Raw genomic sequence first — 23,459 nt, forward strand, 5'->3', positions numbered from 1 at the left:
AGAGAACCCTCCAGTGCCAGGGTATGCTTGCCTGTGAGAGCAGTGAGTGTGCAGTTGTCTCTGTCTCTACAGCAGAAACATCAGCAGAGCCCAGGCATTACCCAGAAGCCCAGAGACTCTCACCTGCACATGCAAGCTGTGTAATGTATTTCTTTGGTACTTATCTTCACCCTTTTGCATGTGCCCTTTATTTTCCCAGACATATGGCCTTTTATTGTCTTCTCTTATATGGTCATGATGTTTTATTATATGCTCCCGATCATTTTGCAATTCAAACCTTGGTTTGTTCTTGAGATTATTTGATTCATATTTGGATTTTGTTATTTTACCGGATCAATAATATTGCAAACGTTATTCAAATAGACCACCTTATTGTTACCAGTGAACTAAAACAGGATAGGATTCATCTGTTATTTAGACCAAAATAACAGGTTCAGTAAAAAGTGATCTATCTAATGAGATCATTACTTGTATTTTTTTGATGTTGTCCAAATGATTAAGAGATGAACTTTGAATATATAATTCAAAGTTTTATGGAATTCTCCTATTGCAGAAGTGATGTCAATGAATGCATCTAAAATGGAATTCCATTCATTTAAAAATTGAGATACAATTTCTGAGATGCAGAAGGCTTAGTTGGTTGGCCATTTTTTCTTTAATGCCAATATAGTTACAGTGGTATTCCTCAAAAATAGGATAGTGAAAGGACACGTAGGAAAGTTTTACATCTCAGGCGCTTAGAACCATGCCTGATACAGAGTGGTTGCTTAATAAATATTTGTCGATTGAGTGAATGAATAAATTATTACCAAGATTTGGGATTGGGGAAAAGTCATGTCATGTTTGGAATTGACATTACTTTTTATCTGTTATTTCTAGGTTCCTGTCCTTTTTTCATCTTGCTATATTTCCTGATGTTTTGTCTTGCTTTGTTTATATACTGGACATATTCAAATATCTGATAGGCCTCTTATCTTCAGATGACCAGACCAAATCTTTGATTGTCTTGTCCTACTCACTAACTCAGTCTTCCCGATTTTAGTATTTACTATTTTTGTATGCTACTATTCACTTAAGAACTAGCCCCGATTCCACTTTTTCTCTTAAACTCTGAGGCTGATCAGTTAACATATTTCATTTGCTTTGTCTTCAACAGTGCTCCAAACATGACCACTTGATCCCAGCTTTCTGGCCACTACTATGTTCCCACTGTTGCCCCTTCTCTTGCCCTTTATTTTCCCAGACATATGGCCTTTTATTGTCTTCTCTTATATGGTCATGATGTTGTATTATATGCTCCCGATCATTTTGCAATTCAAACCTTGGTTCGTTCTTGAGATTATTTGATTCATATTTGAACGAAAATGTCACCTTCTTATCTTCCCCTCCATGTCCTGATCCACAGTAGCCAGAGTGACACTTTTACAATGTAAGTTAGATCATAACACGATGCTTAAATTATTTTGGGGCCACAGGATCACCTGTGTGGCTTAGTCAGTTAAGTGGCCAACTCTTGATTTTGGCTCAGGTCATGATCTCAGAGTTGTGAGATCGAGCCCCACATCAGGCTCTATGCTCAACAGGGAGTCTTCTTGAGATTCTCTCTATCCCTATTTGCCTCCCTTTGCCCCTCCCCCTACTTATGTGCTCTTTCTCTCTAAAACAAATAAATAAATCTTTAAAAAAATTCTTTCAGGGGTTTTCAATCACACCTAAAATAAAACCCAGACTTAGTGATCCCAGACCAAGACAACCCAAAATTGGTCCCAAGCTGCCTCACACTCCCTCTGAGTCGATCTCTTTGGTCTTCTTTCTCTTCCATGGAAATACCAAGTTTACTCAATCTTATAGCATTTGTCATTGACACTCTTCTACTTCTAAATCTATGCTTTTATTCCTCTCATTTCATTTGGATCTCTTACTCATTGCCTCTTCAGAAAGTCCTGCGTGGTAACTCGATTTAAAATATATTCTGACCTATAATTGTCTGTCTACATACCATTATTCTGTTTCATTTTAATTTCTTGTGCTTACTACTATTGGGATTTAGGTTATGGATCTGTTTATTTACATGGTTACTGTCTCTCTCACTAAAATATGATCACCAAAGGATAAGGATCTTAACCTATCTTGTTGATCACCATATTTCCAACACCACTAGATGTGGGATTCATACATGATAATGGGGGGATGAAAGAATGGATGGATTATAGGTAAAGGAGTGTGAGCGTGCATGATGATTGGTGGGTAGAAAGCAATATATCCTTCTTTTATCAAATATACATAAATTTCTGTGTAGAAGGAGGCAAGCCTAGACAGCTAAGAAGAGTTGAGTTTATGCAGGAGCTGATATGTCATATGGCTCAATTTGGATAGATCCTCAGTTCTAAGAAATTCAGAAGTGACAAGGATTTAGAGATGCTCTAATATATCATTTAAATCTTCTAGATAAGGGAAATGAACTTATGTCATTAACCTAGTATCATTTGAGCAAGTACTAAACCAGCATCAAAATCCAGGTATAATCAATATTCATTATTCACAGATTTCTGTATCTGCAAACTGCATACTAACTAAAATTTATTTGTAACCCCCAAATCAATACTCATGATGTTTTCTGGGTCATTCATGGACATATACAGAGCTGCGTAATATTTGAGTCATCTGACATGCTCATCCCCAGCTATGATGTGTTTTATGGAGAAAATGTATGGGTTAGATAAACATTATTCAGGCATGCATTATAATGCAGTTAGCTGTGAATTATATTAATGAGTTGGCAACATATATTAAGGTGTCTTTAAAGAGAAATACACATGAAACCAGGTTATGAATGATTGGTTGACAAAAGATTTGTCAGAAGCTCACCAGAACCCAATTCTGTATTTTGTATTTTCTCAGAAGGAATGAATCAGTATTTACTAATTCAGTATTTTCAGCAACTTTATAGAACTTAACTACCATGAATACTGAGAATCAATCATGTATATATTTTTAATTTGTTCTGGTGGTCATTAGGTGATTTGTTTCACCTAGTTGATTTGTATCTGTTTATATTAATTTATTTTTATTTACATAATATATTTTCAGTCTTTGGCTTTACATTTTATTTTGAAGATGTGTAAGTGTAAAAGTTCTCACAACTTCTTAGTGTTTTGTGGTTTTGTCTGATCAAACAGTTTTATTCATTGATATCAGTCTTTGCCTTTATTAAAAAACTCTTATTTTGGGGGCACCTGGGTGGCTCAGTGGGTTAAAGCCTCTGCCTTCGGCTCAGGTCATGATCTCAGGGTCCTGGGATCGAGCCCCGCTTTGGGCTCTCTGTTCAGGAGTGAGCCTGCTTCCTCCTCTCTCTCTCTCTTCCTGCCTCTCTGCCTACTTGTGATCTCTGTCAAATAAATAAATATATCAATCTAAAAACAAAACAAAACAAACTCTTATTTTTGTAACTTTTTATTTTTGTTTTATTCTCTATGTTACACTTTCCCCTTAGGTAAAAGGGGCCTAAATATAAATATGTCCATCATTTTGTTGAAATCCATCATGAAGAACTTAATAGTTATCCTTTATTTATACCTTTCTGTGAATTTATGTTGTGACTTTAGGTCTTCTATGCTACTTAGATTTTAATGGGAGTACAGAAAGAAAATCTGAACAAGGGTCTTTGCTAATGAATTTCAGGTATCTTTGAGAAGGAAAGGATACTGTTTGGTGGTCAATAGACTTCTGATACATCTGTAATTTTACCATTTGGGAACCTTGTTCTTCTCTAGTAGTTATGACACATTTCTTCTTAAGACCGATACTGCAGTAGGTCTGAATGGGGATGTAGATCATGTCAGAAATAATTTTGGAGTTGTTTGTAAAGAAACCTCTATATTACTGCTTTGTGCAAGCACTTTCAGTGTGCAGAAATACAGAAGAGTAAAAGTTTGGGAGATTGGAAATGTTTATAGTAACAAGTTCAAAGAAATGTCCACAAAGCGGAAAAGAAGTAAAATAAATCTGGAGCTTACTTATGTTTACACTGAAATCCCCACATACATTAATTTAAGTGGGATTAAGTTTGAGGTACTTGTCAGCCTTTCTATACACTCTGATTTGGTTGTACTTCCCTTAGAAAAATCACAAATGTTTAATAGTCTTACCCATTATTACTGCAAGCTGCACAATTGTAAACTATGTTCAAAAGTTCTTTCTTATCTTGATACTTTGAGGATTGCCTGGCTACAAGTAATCCTTTAATTCCTTTAAATATTTTATATTGTTTAAGTTAAGTAGTCTTTTAAATGACCTAGGAAGCCAAGACAAAGAGATCTTAATTAGTTAACATTTTTCTGTTTGCCATTTACTGTTTTTGGATGTTTGGCTAAGAATACATATTGGTTGATGATTTAAAAGATAATTAAGTAGCTCTTCAGATTTATGGTTTAGGCTGTATTTCTACTCTGAAAGATTAGCATGTGTTCATTTAAATAAACTTGCCCAAGGTCACACAGTTCATAATTAGTAGCAATGTGACTGAAATCCATTCCATGGACGTACGCTATTGAATCCAGATCCTGGTAGCAGAGAGAGGTGTCTATATGCTCTCATATTATTAAATCTTTTCCTTTATAGCTGTCTTCATTTGTGTATTTGTGGTGTTTAATCAGCATATGTTTGTCAGTCAAGGACATGTCTATTTTATTCACCACCGTTTATACATTGTCAAATGTCTATATTCTGTCAATAGTAAGTTTTCAGTGAATATTTTTTTTAGATTTTATTTATTTTTATTTGAGCAAGAGAGTGAGAGAGAGCATGAGAGGGGAGAAAGTCAGAGGGAGAAGCAGGCTCCTTGTGGAGGTGGGAGCCTGATGCGGGACTTGATCCCGGGACTCTGGGATCATGACCTGAGCCGAAGACTGCCGCTTAACCAACTGAGCCACCCAGGCAACCTTCAGTGAATATTTATTAAATTTAAGAATGACTTAGAAGTAACTGTCATGAAAGAAAAAGCTAGAATGGCAGCATTAAAAAATCCAAATCACATGGAAGTAGACCTAACCCAGACTCATGATTTTCATTATCACATGGTTGGATGTATATATTTTTTCCTCTGTTTTTGAGCTGTAACGATCTGTGTGTTAATATTAATTAATACTAAATAATAATAATAAAATAATTATTAAATAATGAAATACTAAGTCTGATAGTAATAAATTTTAAAATAATGATCTTTATTAAGCTTTTCTTCTTTTTTATAAAATTCCTTTTGTTGATAGCATTATGTCTTAGACTCTACTGCAATTTTCCCATTATTAAAATTAATTTATTTTTATCATTTTAACAAGAGTGTATGTAGTAGTATACATATGGGAAATATACACAGATATGGAAATTCCCCAAATTAATTTTTAATGGTGAATGCTAATCTACATTGTTTTTTAATCACACTTTCATTGAACATTTTTTCCTCCAAAGCAAAAAATAATGAGTTTAGCATTGTTCCTTGGGTATATGATTTTAAATTATATTATTGGTAGAAGTTGAATCATTTGTGTAGTGGATTATATTAATTTTAAAACTGCATTGTTAACAGTCATAGGAGAGGGTTGTTTTCATTATTATAGTAAAATAAAAAAATACAAAATTTACTATCTTAAATGTACTATCTTGTACATTTTTAAAGTATACAGTTCAGTAGTGTTAGGTTCATACACATTGTGCAACCAGTCCCCAAAACTCTTTTCATCTTGCAAAACTGAAACTTTATACCCCCAAACAACTCCTCTTTCTCCCCTGCCTCCAAGTGCTGGCAAGCACATTTCTACTTTCTGTCACTATGAATTTGACTACTCTAGGTACCTCATGTAAGTGGAATCATCTGGTTCTTGCCTTTTTCTGACTCTTATTTCACTCAGTGTAACATCCACAAGGTTCATCCATGTTGTAGCACATGAAAGGATTGCCTTCCTTTTTAAAGCTGAAGAACATTCCATGCATATATATTCGGCATTTTGTTGATTTATTCATCCATTGATGGACATTTGGATTGCTTCCACCTTTGATTAGTGTGAATGATGCTGGTATAAACATGAAGGTACAAATATCTCTTTCAGACCTGCTTTCAATTTTTTTTTTAAAGATCTTATTTATTTATTTGACAGAGAGAGAGGGATCACAAGTAGGCGCAGCAGAGAGCCCAACATGGGGCTTGATCCCAGGACCCTGAGAACATGACCTGAGTGGAAGGCAGAGGCTTTACCCACTGAGCCACCCAGGCCCCCCCTTGCTTTCAATTTTTTAGATATATACCCTGAAGTGGGATTGTTGAATCAAGTGGAGAACTTCTCAACCTATTTTTAGTTTTTCGTGGAATATCGAGGAGCTTTTATTGAAATCATTATCTAGAAGTTTTGGAGTTTTTGGAGCTTTTTACAAATAACTAGGTAGATTTTTTTGTAATATTTATTTGGAAATTCGATTATAAAATGAAGGCCAAGTGTATGAATGGATCCTAAGCCTGGGCCTGGTCCTTTCTTTCGACCACAAAAAAAAAAAAAAAAAAAAAAAAAAAAAAAAAAAAAAAAAAAAACTCAGCACTGGTTTGCAGTTTTAGAATGAGAGGCTAACTACTTTAGGTTGCATTTAATTGCTTTTAGTTCTTGCTAAATAAACATCACTCAGCTTTTCCATGCTTCTTTTCTAACCTGCCAGTAAAGGCATGAGCTCTACACAGTAATGAAATATAATATTAATCCCTTCTGGCTAACCTTTGTACTCATTCTTTCTTTTCTGTGTGTTTCAATCTCCTTCTAGTATCTTTTAAATTTCAGTTTCCTAAAAACTGTTCAGTGCTAACTGTCACTTTTGTTGTGTTCTGTATGTACATATTAGGTCTGTTTACATTACGATAAACTTGTCACATTTGTATATGGTTTGTGCTCTGATTATCTTGAAGTCTGTAATAAATCAGCATCATCATTATCAAAACATATTTATTAGATGTGTAATTGTGCACGACATTGCATTCAGGTTTTAGATAGGAACTGGGTCCATGCTGTAACTCCAAAAGAAACTGCTTTTTCTTTTTTGTTTTTATAAATCATTGACTTTGTTGTTCTTCCTTCTCATGGAGCTTACTGGCAAAATACCAATGAACTTATCCACTTTTTAGCCTCAACCAGATTTATTTCTATCCATTCTGTATATTAATTTATAAAGTAATTGATATAGCTGAAGAAAATGTTACATAAATGACATAACTAAAAGAACTCAAACTTTCATTTGTGCTCACCATCATTACTCTTGTATAGATGTAGTTGAAGAGCTATAATCATAATTAACACCAATAGGGCAGATTCTTTGTGCACACATTACAATTGAATTAATAGAGTTATACTGAAAAATAAGTAAAGATCCTTGAGGTCATTGATAAGATATCTAGGAGTGTTGTAAAGGGATAATGCATTTCTAAATATCATAAATTCATATATATGAGGTACATTTTACATTCTAGGCAGGAACAATTGCATTTGCTTTGTGAAAATACAATATAAGTTTCTGTTGAGTTACCCCTTACACAAAGTGCATAATATTTAATATGTATGAAATACATAATTCATAAATAGGTAACAGTAGAATTAATCCTGAAATTGACCATTTTCATGCCTTTTATCCATGAAATATTTATACTTTATCATATAAAATATTTAAACCTCTAATTTTTTGCTAAGTAAAGAGTAAATATACAGATAATTTAAGTTGAAATTTAAAAAGAGATCCATTATGTCTATTAGAAGAACAAAGTACAGGTTTTTTTGGTTTCTTTTTTGGTAGTGTCTATCTTGGTTTCTTCCTTGTTAACATAGTAATTTTTGAAAGCCATTGTTTCCTCAAAACAGTAAGTAATAACCCTTTCTAATTAGGCTTCTTATTTTTTATTTTAGTATGGCTTATAATATCAACCAATTTTATTTTTCTTAGTTGACCTATATGAAAAGCAGCCCCTTTATTGTATATTCTCACTTCCTTTCTTCTTCTAATTTATTCTTTCCCTTTTCTTCCAAAATGATTCCTGAGTCCGGAGCAATCTGTTCTGTGCCTCTCACCCAGGCAGGTGAGGGGAGCTTGCTGAGACCTCTCTTATTTTCTACAGTTTGTCACCAGTTCAGTGTTGCTCATTCTTTTATCAAGCCTATACCTGGAGAGTTTGGGATGAAAATGTGTCCCCCTGAACTGAAGAAAGCCCTTTGGCCATCTGGAAATGTTTTCATATTTATAGAGAACGGTGATTTTGGAATGAGTATATTAAAGACTGAGAAAAGACAACGTATAATATACCTGGTCAGAATGGCCTTGTCATCCCTGGTGACTAATTAAGTTACCAGTATCACTGTTAGCTCTCCCAGGCCATCTTTCCATTTAAACAGCTGTAGTCTTAAAAATATGCTTTAAAAAGTGAGATACTTTTTTAAAAAATTTATTTGATAGAGATCACAAATAGGCAGAGAGGCAGGCAAAGAGAGAGAGAGAGAGAGAGGAGGAAGCAGGCTCCCTGCTGAGCAGAGAGCCTGATGTGGAACTTGATTCCAGGACCCTGAGATCATGACCCAAGCTGAAGGCAGAGGCTTAACCCACTGAGCCACCCAGCTGCCCAAAAGTGAGATACTTTTTATAGTGAACATTTTCCCATTCCCTTAATTCCACATGCAGAGAAAACACATTTTTAGGAAAAAAACATGATTTGTAAATCAAACCCAAAGTGTACCTACTGATGGTATAATTTAAGATTATAAACTTTGCTTCCTCACTTTTCATACCTTTCATCTTGTTTCACTTTAAATTTCTCCATAGAATTTATTGGTTGCAAATATTTTATGATTTCACTGTTTATCTTGTATGTTATCTCTTTGCTCTCTACCCAACAGTAGCATGTAAGGTCCAAGAGGGTGAGGCTTTTTGTTATTTTGCTAAAGGATGCACACCAAACAGTGAGAAGAACGCCTAGCATTGAGCAGACACTGAATATTCATTGAAGGAGTGAATGCATCCTGGTTTGTGGTTGGGAAAAGATGAGCAGCAAATGTAGTAATTAGTTCTGATCTAATCTGTCCTTCAGAATCTGTTGTTTTCTATTTGTCCGTATGGTATCTCATTTGTAGGTTATCATTCTTAATGTGTTGACAAAATTATGAAATAGATTCTTCAACCAGCTATACCAGCAGTTGTCAATTCAGACCATGGTTCCATGGAATCAATGCATTCTCTGACATTCATTTTTTGTTAACAGAAGAATTCCATAAATTAGTGAATTGTATGTTGAATGTGAGTTGACAGGATGTGATACTTTTCACGGCTTATTGATTTTAGGTGCTTTTATTTCCTAGATTTAAATATCTAATAAGTATTTAACTTATTAAGAGTTTGGGGATAATACCTATTTTATGTAGGAAAAAAGGTAAGAATTTTATTTAGAAATTGTTTTATAGTTTGAAAAACAATTTGTAAATTTTGGTTTGTTGTTTTTAGAAGTTTGGGGCTAAAACATAGGTCCATGAGCATGAAGTTCTTCCTAAAGTTTTTTGGGTCTGAGATCTTACTTGCATTTAATGTTTGAAGGAAAGAGATTGAGTTCCTGCAGGTTATATGGATTAAGAAGAGTGTATTGGGGTAAAAGGGCTCACCTGAACAGACATATTACCCTGAGGAAGGAATAGCCAGTGTTGATTCTACATACAATAGTCTTGCTACAGCTATGCTGACTATGGGTAAAGAATTACATAGACTAGGAAGTATGTAATTTCATATTACCAAATTTTCCTTTAAAAAGAGATATATAACTTAAAACAGTGCAATATTTATCAACAGAGTTGAATCAGACTTCTCTATGAATAAATTAATAGTTTTGTTGATGAACTAACAGCAATTTTTATGTTACACAACAAATTATACATTGCTTATGGAATACCTCATTCAGATTGTTAATGATAATTTTAAGTCTGGATTTTTTTTAGCTCTTTTTCGCAAAAAAATTAGTACTTATATTTTATTTTACTTTTTTAAAATGCAGCTAACTTATGTTGATTTTGACGCATGTGGACACGCAGTTCCATAGATTTATGTGTCTCTGTGAACCAGAAAAATAGGCCCTTTATTCATGAGTGGTATAGATATTGTCACGCATGCTCACAAGAAGAGCTCCCATTTGGTATAAGTAACTTGTTATATGACCCTGTCAGTACTACGGCACTGAGAACACATAATGCTCTTTCAACAAAAATTGTTTTATCTATTAATGAGATGTATCTTCCCATATTTTTATTGTTGCAGATTGAAAGACATGACAACTGTGCCTATGACTACCTAGAAGTTCGAGACGGAACCAGTGAAAATAGTCCTTTGATAGGACGTTTCTGTGGTTATGATAAACCTGAAGATATCAGATCTACCTCCAATACCTTGTGGATGAAATTTGTTTCTGATGGAACTGTGAACAAGGCAGGGTTTGCTGCCAATTTCTTTAAAGGTAATTTGAAGTAATTAAAAGTATGAGATTTTCTTTGTTAGGGGAAAATGTGATATTTAACATTGAGTTAAGAGAGAACTACAGAAAAGTTATACTGGAAGTTAATCATGCACTGTGCATTAGGCATATTTGAATGATTTTTGATGTAAAAGATCATTGGTAAAATACTGGAATTTTGAACTTTGTAGCACAGGGCAGGAACTCCATTAGGATATCCTACCATCCATTTTTATGAAATACTCAAAATGGCAAAATCCAGAAAGGGAATTTAAACAGGGAAAAAACATTTGCAATGTAGTCAACATAAAATTCGTATCCAGAAGAAGTCATTCATCAATTTATTTCCAGGTGACAGCGTTTCTAAACCACCTTGTAGAGAATAATGTTTCACCATGTTGGAAATAATGTAGGGCCTTCCTTAGAAGACTCTTCTGATACCTAAAATGTCCTTTGGCAAAGAATTATTATTGACCAGCTTTAATTTTAAACCACATAACCAAATATTAGTATATTTTCATCTCCCTTATTTGGTGTGCATTACTGAAGTAAAAAGAACCATTTTATTTATTTATTTTTAAAAGTTGACTTATTTATTTGAGAGGGTATGGAGGGAAGAGAGAGAGAATCCTCACACAGACTCCATGCTGAGCACAGAACCCCACTCAGGGCTTAATCTCAAGATCCTGAGATCAAAACCAAGAGTCAGACCCTTAAACAGCTGTACCACACAGGCATCCCAAAACAAAACCATTTTAGTGCAAATAGCATCAAATTTGCTTTTAGAAAATTCATAGGCACTTAACATTAAGTGTGTCATTATAAAATGAAACTTTTACTGGGAGAGAAAAAACATTTTTACACTGACTTTTATAGAATAAATGATGGATTAGGTTGTGTATGTCAAAATTTAGTGCATTTAATAACCCAACATTTGTGTTATTTAAAGAATAGTATAATATTGTATTTTCCCTGAGAATTACTTAGGTATTCACCATATGATTTGAAAGGCAGAGAACTCTGCTAGTTTCACTAAATGTATTCAAAGTATCCATTAAATTTTACATATATATGCATTAGTTTTGTAGTATTTTATAGTAGAAGAAACATACCATCAAGATTCTCTCCTATGATGCTTATATATTTGGTTATCAAAAATGCTTGGAATGGGGCGCCTGGGTGGCTCAATGGGTTAAAGCCTCTGCCTTAGGCCCAGGTCATGATGCTAGGGTCCTGGGATGGAGCCCTGCTCCTGGCTCTCTGCTCAGCGGGGAACCTGCTTCCCTTCCTCTCTCTTTGCCTGCCTCTCTGCCTATTTGTGTTCTCTGTCTTTCAAATGAATAAATAAAATCTTAAAAAAAAATGCTTGGAGTTTACCAGTGAAGAATTTCTCCAAGAATATTGTTTGTTATTTTCTTTTTTTTTTTAAATATTTTATTTATTTATTTGACAGACAGAGATCACAAGTAGGCAGAGAGGCAGTCAGAGAGAGAGAGGGGAAAGCAGGCTCCCTGCTGAGCAAAGAGCCCAATGTGGGGCTCGATCCCAGGACCCTGGGATCATGACCTGAGCTGAAGGCAGAGGTTTTAACCTACTGAGCCACCCAGGTGCCCCTGTTTGCTATTTTCTTGATTACCCCTGGGAATTGAGATTAGGGTATACCTTGTCATGTACATTGTTTTAATACTGTATATTTTTCATACATATATATTTATATATTTTCATATATACATTTTTATGTTTCCATATACAATAAAATAGTGTATGTAGTTACAAAATATGGAATTTTTCTATTTCCTGGATCAATATGTCTATATAAAAAACACTGAATACTTTAAAGAGGTCCAGTAAATTTCAGAATTTTCTTTCAATTTATATTCACCATAAGCTGTTTCTTGATAATGGCATTTCTTTAAAAGCATTTTTCAGAATATCTAGCAAATTATACTATGAAATCAACAAGTGAAGCTGTTTTTTCAATAAGTTTTTCTATTTTATTCTGGGCATTCTCTGTGGTGTAAGATTTCCCTTTGACCTTGAAATTAGAAAAAACAAAAAAGCAAACAACCCACATACATGTTGAAGATAACGTGATCTTCGGTTGGCACTGCTATGTTTCTAGTCCTTCCCTTGGTTCTTAACACAACTCTTAGATTACAGCAACATGAATTCTGGTATACCATGTATCAAAGGCTTGCAAGTTGTTCCTGCTCCTTTGTAGAAGAGATCAGTTGTTTTCGTTTCATTCAGTTATTAAGTGTCCTATTTAAAAAAAAATTTACACCCTAGTATGTAAAACGTTATACTCTGGTTGTTCTCTACCTCTCTCGACATCTTTGTAGAGGAAGACGAGTGTGCCAAACCTGACCGTGGGGGCTGTGAGCAGCGATGTCTGAACACACTGGGCAGTTATCAGTGTGCTTGTGAGCCTGGTTATGAGCTAGGACCTGACAAGAGGAGCTGTGAAGGTAGGATCGCATTTGCATGTAGAGCTCCCTGCATGAACCTGCACTACCCCGTGCCCCGACCCCACCCCAGCCACCCCATTCCTTCTTTCTTTAATACCTTCTCATTCTCTTTCCGTCTGCCTCCCTTCCTTTCCTCTACAGTAATCTCTTTCCTCAACTGGTAAGACTCAGTTGGTAGTCATTGTTAACATGAAGCGTTGCCTGTGTGCTTGTTACAGAATCAGTCATTTCCTCCTTTGGTTATCAGGCCATCTTGTTTATCTGATCTATATTTCTATGTATTTCTCCTCTCTCTCCCTCTCTCTTTCTTACTCTATTTACCTATATATATATATATATATTTCTATATTTATCTCTGTCTAGGTCTAGATTTTATCCATCCATCTACCATTTATTTTTACTTTTTTTTAACATAGTTTATGGGTACCTCTCCCTTACTAAAGTGCAGAATCCTGAATCTGAATTATTTTTGTATTTCTAGCATCTAGCACAGACATAAAGCAGGAGATAAATCTGTTTTATTAATAAATGATTCATAAACAAGAGTTTTGCTGTGTTTTCTCCATTTCCTCTATACATTCTAAGATATTTCCTACGCAATGTTTTGTTGCCATGTCTTAATGATCACTTCCTTCAGAATTTAAAGCTGCTCTTTTTTCCCCCTCATGTCCCCTGTGCCACCCTATTTCAAGCCCCATACTTAAGTTACAACATAAAGGGGCTTATCTTCCTTCCTCTGTTTTATCCTCCTTAATTCGTCTCTCAACATGTCTGCCAAAATCATCTTCATAGAACTTGTAGCAGTTTAACATTACTTATAGTTACATAATTATGAAGTTTACTTGTGGTGGTTCTCACAAAAATGTTAAATGTAAACTCCCAAAAATGAGCACCTTGTTCTCTACTGTATCTGTAATACAGGACATAACAGTGGTAAAGGTGACAGACTTATTTGCTTAATGAATAAATGCCATACCCTTAACTGACCTAAATAAAAAAAGTCAGAGACTATCTGTTTCTACTTAAAAATTTAAAATTTTCTCTTGGGCAAAGGTCTCCATCCTATCTATGAAACTACTAATCTGCTCTCTGTACTAGAATAAAATAGACACAGTTATGAAGGCAATGTAGTATTTTTAAAACAGAGAACATTATATACCAAATACTAAGGTAGCATGACTATTAGTTCTGTGTGATGCCTAAAAATAATTATTTTACTTTTTAATAATTCACCAAAAAGTGGTAAATATGAAAGTACCGGTTATTTTTACAATACATTTATAAATGCAATAATACACACACACATGCATGCGTGCACTCGTGCATGTATACACACAAAGGCTGTTAAAGAGACTGGTTACTTTAGGTAACTCTTGTCTCCCTTGGAATTAATTACATACCTTGTACAATATATGTTCTCTTTTGTTTGGATTCCATTATTTTGCTAATTTCATTAACAATTAGGAAGAGAAGTAACATATTAAATGCTACACCTTTTAAATAGATCATTCAAAAGATAAAGAAAATAGTTGTTAAATGGAGTTTTGGAATGATAAAATGACCTCCTTATTCTAGTTTATTTTGTTTACTAACTCAACTGCAAGAGTTGCTTATCTTGGGGGAAAAGAATTTGAAGAAATAAGCAGTTGATTTTGGTTTCATTACATTGGACTGTAGTTTGCTTTATGCTTATCTTTCCATTAATTCTCTTAACAACAATATGGTATAGATATTATTATACCCATTTAAAAGATAAGACAACTGACACCCAGTTATCTTTATATTGCTTCTATAACTTTAAAGTGATCTGAAATGTCATACAGCCGTATTTTGCTTGGGTCCAAAGCTACGGATTAACATTTTATGAATGGGATTTGATGATTAACATAGTTGTACTAAAAACTAAGGAACAGAGACTGCAGCTTTCTGATTGTGAAAAATCTGGAAGATGATTGAAATTGAATGCTGAGACATTTGGTTGTCAGTGGAAAGGTGCTAACAAGAGGTTGACTCTATTAGGGGAAAACCTTGTCTTCTTATTTCCTTCTAGCGGCTTGCGGTGGACTTCTTACCAAGCTTAATGGTACCATAACCACTCCAGGATGGCCCAAGGAGTACCCTCCTAATAAAAACTGTGTGTGGCAGGTGGTTGCACCAACCCAATACAGAATTTCCATGAAGTTTGAGTTTTTTGAATTGGAGGGCAATGAAGTAAGTGAATAATAAACATAACTTTTTCTGTTGTGTTTTGGGACTCTTTGAAGACAAACTGGTAAATGGAAGGACGGAAGGAAGGAAGGAATGGAGGGAGGGTGGATTTCAGTAGCATAACCACAGGGAAGTCATCGTCTTTTTTTGTTCTCCTGTTCATTTCTACAATTGCTTGTAATTCCTGTTGGCATTGGATAATATTTTAGACTAATTCTGGGAGATTGAAAAATACCCAGAAGGAGTTTTACGTAGTGTATTAATATACAGTAATTTCTTGATCTGTGAAAGAACTATGAAAAAAATAGGGTCAGCTTCATGTCACATAGACTTTTCTAAAAAAAAAAAAAAAAAAAAAAAAAAAAAATTAAACAGTTTGTCAAAATTCAAAATCCACTGGTTGACAAATATAGCCAGTTAGGAGAACCTGGTATACTTGGAATCTTAACAAAGATATTTAGTTGACACTATCTTTCCTTTATAAAATGTAACTTATTGTGATAAAGGTCCAGTTTTCTTCCATGTGACCACGTTCAAACAAGTGAAATCATTTATTTGAGAGTTCCTATGTGCTAGTGCACACACACCAAATTCAAATGGAATGTTAAGCCTAGAAATAAGAACTTTCAGAGCTGTGTCCTTTGTGTGGTTGGTCAACATTGGCTGAATTTCAGTTTTGTTTGAGCTTTCCTACTTTCTTTTCTTATTCTAATTTCCATATCCTTTCTTCTAGTGACTTCTTTTCTGTGTTTATTTTAAAATGAACATGATTTAAATCTTCTAAGTATGATAAAATTAACTCAAATATTATTTTGTATCTGGTATATATATCTGTTGAACACTTGTAAAGAAGTGAAAAAACAGAAATATAGTATATTTATGCTCCTGAGCAACACTTGTTGATGATATTTGTGGATTTTATACCATTATGTTGTCTTTGTATAGTATCTTTGCTTCTTCCCCCTCCCCCCACTTTTCTTTATCTCTTTTTAATGACTTTTTTCCTCTTAATTCTGCCAATTGTAGTCAAGACACTTATGTGGATTTTTTAGTGCTTCTGATGGCTTTGAGGTAAAAAGAAGCTGCTGACTTTTGTGTTTCCTTAAAGGATAATAAAGTTTAAAATATGGTGAACTTAGTGTACCTTTCAAGATCCTCCTTACATTGTGTATTCTGTTTTATGATAACAAAATCTGCTATTTATATTTCTAACATACTTTGCCTACATGAAACAAAATTTTCCCTTAATAATTACCTGAAATTTAGAGAACTATTAAAATGAATAAAATATTTTTACAGCATTTTTAGAAAAGTTTTCATAAGAGCAACATTTTTTTAACATGGTAATCTCCCTACTGGTTCTGTGATTTGACATGAACTTGTTGTTGAATGACTTCTATTCTCTCCATTTTCTCTAAAGCGATCAGCTGTGACAGATATGACATTTTGATTCATTAGTTGAAAGATGTTACTATGAAGTCTGGAAGTTTATATTCAGGAGGAAGGAGGGTAGAGGGTTTGAAATAAATGGGTCATTGTATTCTGAAAGCATTCTTCCCATGGTGGTGGTCTTTATTCCTGGGAGGATCCTTTACAAACTCTCTAACATATCCCAAGTTTCGTAAACGTAGAATGACGTTGCTATGTGAAAGGCCGTTTTTTGTGGTTTGATGTCTTATTTTCTTAAAATGAAGGCATGAGCAAAAACTTGACTTGTAGAATACTGGGTTAAGTTAAAACTTTACTTCATTGTTTTAGTTATTATATAGATATACAAAAGCAAAGATGATGTCAAACAACTTTAACCTCGGTAAAATTCTCCTACCCTATGTCAGAGCCCTCTGAAAATGGATGTTACAGCTTTAACAAAGTAGATAGAAGACTTTTGAAAACTTTCCTAGCGGTATTTTGCTTTTTTATCACCTAATTAATATCACAAGAACCAGTAATTTGAGTTGACATATTGCAAAGTACAGATCATGCCCCAGGGTTCAATCGTATGCATTGTTAAACTTTGCTAATTAGACATTTATGTAATAAGGTCATTCATGCAAGATGTATTCTTTAGAATGTGCCCTGTGAAACTTTGGAGAAGTGTATTATGGAAACATCTGTTGGAAGTTGTAAAATTGAGGAGGATACCTGGCATTCACTTAGCTTCTTCCATTTCGGTGTTGTTAGTGCATTACATATAAATCAGAATAAGTCTACTTCACCGTAGTGTCAGTTCCCCTCTCCATTCCACCACGTAGATTTGTTTGCAATCCTGCAGCATAGCTGAAGAGTAATTTTATAGTGCCTGGCAACTCGAAGAAATTAAGAAATATCAATTTGTTTGATAAGTTTGAAAGGCGAAGTATCCTTTTTACTGTATCCTCCAATATCTGTCTCCTTTGAAATTTCCTAAGAGTGCTCTTCTGATTAGGACATAGTTTTTCTGGGAGGCAGCATCAGACCAAGCCAAACTCAGTGCTATTTTCCCTGAAGTGCTACATATGATAAGTATAATTTTGGACAAGTTATTTAGAAATTTCTGAACCTCAGTTTTCTCTTCTTTACCATAGAAAGGAACATTTTTGTTGTTAATTGTCATTTCATAGACTAGGTGGATCAGTTTCATGTCACTGTTGTTGGCATTAAATAAATAAGACAGACAGGACAAATTCTTTCACAGTTCTTAGTGAAAATTTAAACAATTTTTTTTAAGTCAGCAAATACTGTTCTTGTAACCATCAGCACCATTGTCTCAACAAATATGTATCTCAGTTCTCCTAAACTCTATTTTTTGGAAAAGATACATGCTGTAAATATACGTAAACAGGCACACATTGGTATATATATCTTTTACAAATACTCAGAGCAAAATTCTCTAATCTATTTTTCATGCCATCTGCCTCATATTTGGACTCTTTCCCTGATTTTTTTTCTTTATGTATTAATTCCAGTTTGACTACCAGAGAAGTAAAGAGGGGAAAAAAACATGATAAATTTTTCAAAAATAAATGTCAACCACTGATACTTTAAAATCTGGTGACTGTCATAACCATGTCTTTTCTAGGTTTGCAAATACGATTATGTGGAGATTTGGAGTGGCCTTTCCTCTGAGTCTAAGTTGCATGGCAAATTTTGTGGTGCCGAAGTGCCTGACGTGATCACATCTCAGTTCAACAATATGAGAATTGAATTCAGATCTGACAATACTGTATCCAAGAAGGGCTTCAAAGCACATTTCTTCTCAGGTATCAGTATTCACATGCTGTATGTGCATATCATGGCCTTTGAAGGTGGATTGCCTTTCATTATTATCTACTTTTCATAGTTTCCTGGAAATGTAACTTGGAGAGACATAGAGTGCATGCACATTTATCCTAGGTTTAACAGCTTTTTTTTTACTTATAATTAGAATATTGATAGTTGGGGACCTGATGAAATATAGCTTTCAAACACTTAATAAACAAATATTATAAAGGCTAGTACAAATAACACAAAATTATTAAAATAATATTTTCAAACAGTGACTTTATAAGTGTATAGGGATAATGATACAAGACTTCCAAAAAGTGGCAGGCTGTTTCAAAATGATTTATCTTTTTTTTTTTAGCAACATATTTTTTATTCTTATTATTTAGCAAATATTTCTTATTCCTCTTATGATTATATTTTCACTTATGGTTAACCTGATATTAAAATCATACTTTGCCTCATCACTTTAGAAAGGATAAGAGAAGGAAACCTACAAATATAGAAATTACAAATTTTACTAAGAATAATAGATTATCAGGTATATTAAGCAGTTGACATTTCTGTTTTGAATTTAATGTTTAGTTTAACCAACTCATAGTAAAATTTCCCTTGTCTAGAGCTGAAATTTGATAAAATGTGTCCCAACACTAAAGAAATATATGAAAGCACCAGTGAAATTCCTTTATTTTTCCAATTTTGGCGTCATACCTTACTTACAAAGATATTCTGAAACTTCAAAAATAGACAAAATTTTAGTAAACCTTTATATAGCAGTCTGTCTTTCAGACTGCCAAGCAATTTAAAGCAACTGAATTCCAATTATATTTTAATATTAGGTAATTTGGATTGAATTAATTCAAAGTCCGTTTATTCCAATCCCCATGTGTTTAAAATTAATGAGATTTACAGTGCCCAGGGTTTGTTTGGGGTTTTCAGTGTAATTGAAGTTAATGGTTCACAAGCTCCATTGAGGTCCAAGTCATACACAGAAGAACACTCAAAATACAAAGGATCTTGGCTCTCTTATTCTCCATGCCTTCCTTCCCCCAGATTTAATTGCCTTTTAAAAATTCTTCTCAGGCATTAATTTAAGACTTATGTTATTCAAAGTAGCATTTTACTATCCTATTTTGATGAAAGCAAGACATTCTTAGACTTCACTATTTTACAAATATCATATGTGTTTTACAGATTTTAGATGACCCAGTGATTAGAGACAAAGGTTCTCATTTTAGAACCTCCTAAATATTTATTTTAAATATTGAAATTATAAAGTGAATACATTTTATCATTATAAAAACATTATGAATCCTCTTTGCTTTATCAGAGTCATACATTTTACTTAATATTTACTTTTTTAAAGGATGCATGTATATAGTGGCAAAGTATGATTAAATTGAAAGCTACTCAGATTATTTAAAATTCACTATCTGATATTATTGGTTAGGAAAAACTTTCCAAATTGTAAAGATAGATTGTGTCTTTAGAAGGATACTATTAAGATATAAAATGTGCTACTTTAATTCTTATAATACAGATATGAAGGCACATGAAGAAGATGCTGTTCCTCAGCACATCCAAGGACATAGACTCTATTCCTGTCTCTATGTGACTGTGCTTTATAACATTATCCAAGTACCTTGGTAATACTTGAGTTAATAATAACTAATTTGCTATAAATCATATTTACTGGTGCAGATCATTTAGGAAGTTGTGTCTGCTTTTGGTGTTTATCAGTGCTATATTTAAAAAGTATAATTCAACTAGGTGATAGTGATTCCTTTTGTTCGAGTCTAGCCTGAATTGTTTGATGGAATATGGGTAGTTAAATAAATGGAACTATGAGGTTTAAGGGGGGAAATTAAACCCCAAGTGTTCATATGATAGCTACCATTTTGAGAATTTATTATGCAGGCATGCATCATCTTTTTAGTAATCAAAATAAAGCTGTCACAGTCTCATTATTACATTCACTTGACAGGTGAAGCTGCTGAGGAGTTAAATAAACTGCTTAGTGTCATAAAGAATTTAAAGCCCAGTTTGTCTTGGCTTATCTAAGAGCTGATCATGCTTTTTGCAAAGAGCATGTTAAGTGTTACACTGAACATCTTCTTGACCTGAAAAACAACAGACATATTTTTTACTTCATTATTAGGTTACTATTTTGTAAAGTCCAAAATGACTATTATTAAGTGCAAACTTCCTGTGCTTTCTTTTTGATACATTGAAAAATATCAGCAGTTTGTCAGATTCATATTTAAAATACTGTGGTTCTGGATAAGTATTAAATTTATTTTACATTTAATTTCCTAGGAGTTTCTGTTAGTGGGGAAGATGTTTGCACAGGAAAGGGAAGACAAAACATTATAATAAAGTGGTGCTATCAAGAGATTACAGCAAATTCAGATGTTTACCTGATGTTCTTATGATCATCATACAGAACTATAATTACAGAAGATCACCTATTTTAATAGAAAGGCTCTACTCACATGGAAAATGTTATTTAGAGATCTAATAATGCTTTAAATAATAACACATAATTATGTGTTCAAAGTCAAATAATTCATTATATTTACCAGAAAGTAGACACGTAAACCATGAGGATATTATATTTTGCAAACAAAATTGAAGGTTTTTTTGTTTGTTTGTTAAAATTTACTCTTGGGGAATTTGTCAAAATACATTACTGGGTTTATTGTGACAAACTCTTTAGAAAGAAACTTATTTTTTAGCATAGGAATCAAGAGTCATTACAATGACTATTCACGTTGCTTCAGAAATCTTATTCTTGAGAATACTTAAAGAAAAGTTTTAGAATCTGGAAGAGGGATTACAATATACTATTATAGTGATAGAAATTTGAAACAGCCTAATGGCATGACAGGGGGAAAATGGTGAATAAATTATAGCAAATACACTTTGTGGACTTTTTTACACCATAAAGATGATTTACGGATCCTATAAGGTAAAAAAGTGTATATGATAAAACATTAATGGAAACTATCTGCACAGTGCATATAGCTAAGCATGTGGGGGAAACAAACCTGAAAGTTGCTGTAAAAAATACCAAGAATGTGTGCTAAGGTGGGAAGATGGTGCATTATGGTTTCTATCCAATTTCTCTAAGTTTTCAATTTAAATACAAAATAGCTTTAAATCATTAATTAATTTTTGAGAAAGAATGTGTGAGTGGGAGTGGGTAGATGGAAGGGAAGGGGAGAGAGAAAATCTTAAGCAGATTCTGCACTCAGCACAGAGCCTGACTGGGGCTCCATCTCAAGACTCTGAGATTAGGACCTGAGCTGAAATCAAGTTGGACATTTAACCTACTGAGTCACCTAGGTGTCCCTGAAATGACTTTAGAAGAAAAACACCTATCATATTTCTTTACCCCCAAATGCCTCTAGATTTGCAAACATTACCTAATAGACTTTGAGAGTGAAGAAACTTTTAAAATTATCTTTTATAAATTAGTTAATAAATAGTAATGAGGTTAATAATCTTAACACAAGTATTTTGTGTTGAGTTAAATTTAACAATTTTAACTTTATAGTCATTTAATATTTTATTATAGATTATTGAATAAATGTGTTACTCTAGTGTATATATTAATCAAGAGATATCTTATGAAGACTGAGTCTTAAATGCTTCTGATTGTAATCAGTGTTCTAAAGATTTCAGAAGTGGTTGTGAATTTATGAAAACATGCTGAGGAATATAACATGTTCAGCTATTTTTTCCAGAGTCTTATGGATTCAATAAAAAGAAGAAGCAAGGGACGCCTGGGTGGCTCAGTTGGTTAAGCAGCTGCCTTCGGCTCAGGTCATGATCCCAGCGTCCTGGGATCGAGTCCCACATCAGGCTCCTTGCTCGGAGGAGAGCCTGCTTCTCCCTCTGCCTCTGCCTGCCACTCTGTCTGCCTGTGCTCGCTCTCTCTCCTTCTCTCTCTCTGACAAATAAATAAAATCTTAAAAAAAAAAAAAAGAAGAAGCAATATTTGATCACAGGTGATTCCATTTTATTTGGAAGGAAAGTTATTCAAAAAGTAATTCTTGCAGCTCAGTGATACATCGAGAAAAAAGACACATAAAAATATATTTAGATTTTGAATGTGTACAGTAAAATAAAATGTTTATAGCATCATTTCCAAGTACAAATATTTAATAAAATAATCACATAGAGATACTAGTTATTTTTGGATATAGCTTCTACTTTTAAATAAGCACTCTTTAGACCTAAGAAATGGGATCAGAAGAATGACTCTCAGCTGTTGAATTCTGTTCATTCCAAATATATGAGTAAGGACCATCACAATGAATTCTAATTCAAAATCTTAAATAACATAATAAAAATCTTTCATTAGACAATAATTGTATAGCTTGAACATTTAAAGCTTACTGTATTATACCGTCGGAGGTCCACAAGGCCCCCTACAAAAATGAAAGTGTCATATACTCTATTGATTTTAGGATATACTAAAAAACCTTATAATGATGTAATATGAAAGCAAATTAGGAAATTAGGACAAAGTAAAGCTATTTGGACATGATATAAAACTGTGTGTCTGCTCAGTTTTTTACCTGCATCAGAAAGAGCATAAGCATTTTCTAGAAGATAGTCTGGTCCAAAAATATTTTACTGTTATGTTTTTGGACTGAATGAGACTTGTTTTTCTATTAACACTAATCACTTAATTTGCACAATAGTAAAACCAAACTTAATTTTGTATGATTGTGCATTTGAATACAAGTATGCAAATCTACACAGGTATACATGGTATAGCTTATTTATTTTAAGAGGTGAAGCAAGGTTAACTGTATTCCACTCAGAACAAAGTTATTTTTAAGTGGGCCAAAAATAAAGGAAATACTAATAGGATTTTATACAAGTAAAAAAATGTCAATATTTGGCAAAGTTGATGTTTCTTAAAAAATTTAATTCTAGCTTTCATTGTTTGAAAAGAATATAACACACGATTTCAGCAATGAGAGTTGACCATTCTCTCTTCTTTAGCCAACTGTGGATTGATG

At 33.6% G+C, this 23,459-nt stretch overlaps 1 protein-coding gene across 1 annotated transcript in view; it reads left to right on the forward strand.

Annotated features, from left to right (window-relative positions):
- The window catches only part of TLL1 (tolloid like 1), a gene marked incomplete at its 5' end in the record, with an annotated part of 213,478 nt that overhangs the window by 151,458 nt on the left and 38,561 nt on the right, over positions 1-23,459 (forward strand). Inside the window, 4 exons of the mRNA XM_082727252.1 lie at positions 10,318-10,513; positions 12,853-12,978; positions 15,029-15,189; positions 18,245-18,425. Of these exons, the coding sequence (XP_082583378.1) occupies positions 10,318-10,513; positions 12,853-12,978; positions 15,029-15,189; positions 18,245-18,425 (664 nt within the window). The remainder of the gene's footprint in view (positions 1-10,317; positions 10,514-12,852; positions 12,979-15,028; positions 15,190-18,244; positions 18,426-23,459) is intronic.

This window comes from Mustela nivalis (assembly GCF_964662115.1).
Source record: "Mustela nivalis genome assembly, chromosome: 4".
Lineage (NCBI taxonomy): Eukaryota > Metazoa > Chordata > Mammalia > Carnivora > Mustelidae > Mustela > Mustela nivalis.